The sequence below is a fragment of the Sebastes fasciatus genome, chromosome 6 (genome assembly GCF_043250625.1).
Source record: "Sebastes fasciatus isolate fSebFas1 chromosome 6, fSebFas1.pri, whole genome shotgun sequence".
Classification (NCBI taxonomy): domain Eukaryota; kingdom Metazoa; phylum Chordata; class Actinopteri; order Perciformes; family Sebastidae; genus Sebastes; species Sebastes fasciatus.
In genome coordinates this window covers 38,392,476-38,394,109 of record NC_133800.1, presented here as the reverse complement: position 1 = coordinate 38,394,109, position 1,634 = coordinate 38,392,476, and the positions used below count along the sequence as shown (strand labels likewise).

At 51.2% G+C, this 1,634-nt stretch overlaps 1 protein-coding gene across 1 annotated transcript in view; it reads right to left on the bottom strand.

Annotated features, from left to right (window-relative positions):
• The window catches only part of entr1 (endosome associated trafficking regulator 1), an 11,285-nt gene that overhangs the window by 3,461 nt on the left and 6,190 nt on the right, over window positions 1-1,634 (bottom strand). Inside the window, exons 4-7 of the mRNA XM_074639749.1 lie at window positions 926-1,026; window positions 442-814; window positions 247-320; window positions 23-168 (exon numbers count right to left, since the gene is read on the bottom strand). Of these exons, the coding sequence (XP_074495850.1) occupies window positions 23-168; window positions 247-320; window positions 442-814; window positions 926-1,026 (694 nt within the window). The remainder of the gene's footprint in view (window positions 1-22; window positions 169-246; window positions 321-441; window positions 815-925; window positions 1,027-1,634) is intronic.

Below are 1,634 nucleotides of genomic sequence, written 5' to 3'. Positions count from 1 at the left end.
GTATATAACCGTGCCTGCTCACCGATCCAGAGCCGTATATAACCGTGGTCGCTCACCGTCATCAGGTGCAGGTTCTGCTCCACAGAGTGAACCATACTCTCCAGATCCTGGGCCTCCTTCTCCTCCTGACGCCTCCTCTGGAGCAGCTCCTCCGACAACTGCGCCACCCTGACAGGGAGGACAGAGGCATGATGGGTAAACACAGACGGTGGGGTCGGTGCTGGCGTGTGATTGGCTGATGCTAACCTGCATTCGTTAGTCTCTGACTTCCTCTGCAGCTCCATGAAGGATCTCCTCAGAGACATGTTCTCCTCCTTCAGCTGGCACACACAAACACAGCTATTTTATTTTGGAGATTGAAAACAGGAAGTTCCTCATTTGAAGGTCTTTCTGTTCTCCCAGGTTCCCTGAACTACACAGAGAGACGGAGACGGTCCATACCTGCTGGATCTGGCTGCTCCTGCTGCTCCTCCTCCTGCAGGAGGTGACTGGTTCAGCAATGGAGGTCTCATCATCTCCTTCATAGTTCTCTCCTGTTGCTCCTCCTCCTCCTGCTCCTCCTCCTGCTCCTGCTCCTCCTCCTCCTGCTCCTCCTCCTGCTCCTGCTCCTCCTCCTCCTGCTCCTGCTCCTCCTCCTCCTCCTCCTCCTCCTCCTGCTCCTGCTCCTCCTCCTCCTCCTCCTCCTCCTCCTCCTCCTCCTGCTCCTCCTCCTCCTCCTGCTCCTGCTCCTCCTCCTCCTGCTCCTCCTGCTCCTCCTCCTCCTCCTCCTCGTGCTCCTCCTCCTCCCTGCTGGACTTCAGGTTTGGAGGAGAACCTAAAGAGAAACCAAAAGCCCCCAGAAACCAGGATGGAGACAACATCACCATCACTAAGCTCTGCCTCTAATGGGACAAAAATCAACCAATCAGTGAGCAGCATGACTCACCTGGTCTCCTCCTCTTCGTCTTCGTCCTCCTCCTCAGTGCAGAGGGAGGAGGTGCTGTCTACAGCTGACTGGAAGCTCCGCCCCCACCCTTCATCCTCCTCCTGATTGGATGGACAGACAGACAGACAGACAGGTAGACAGACAGACAGGTAGACAGAGAGACAGACAGGCAGAGAGAGAGACAGACAGACAGACAGACAGACAGACAGGTAGACAGAGAGACAGATAGGCAGAGAGACAGACAGGTAGACAGACAGGTAGACAGACAGAGAGACAGACAGGTAGACAGACAGACAGACAGGTAGACAGGTAGACAGACAGACAGACAGACAGGAAGCATTAGTGGTGAAATGTCCTCCAGTGTTAAAGTCTCTCATGTTCCAGTATTAATAGATAATGACTATTAATAGGTTCTATAATAACACGATGATGTCAGTGATGATTTCAGTGATGATTTCAGTGATGACGTCAGTGATGATTTCAGTGATGATTTCAGTGATGATTTCAGTGATGATTTCAGTGATGACGTCAGTGATGATTTCAGTGATGATTTCAGTGATGATTTCAGTGATGACGTCAGTGATGATTTCAGTGATGACGTCAGTGATGATTTCAGTGATGACGTCAGTGATGATTTCAGTGATGATTTCAGTGATGATTTCAGTGATGATTTCAGTGATGACGTCAGTGATGATTTCAGTGATGACGT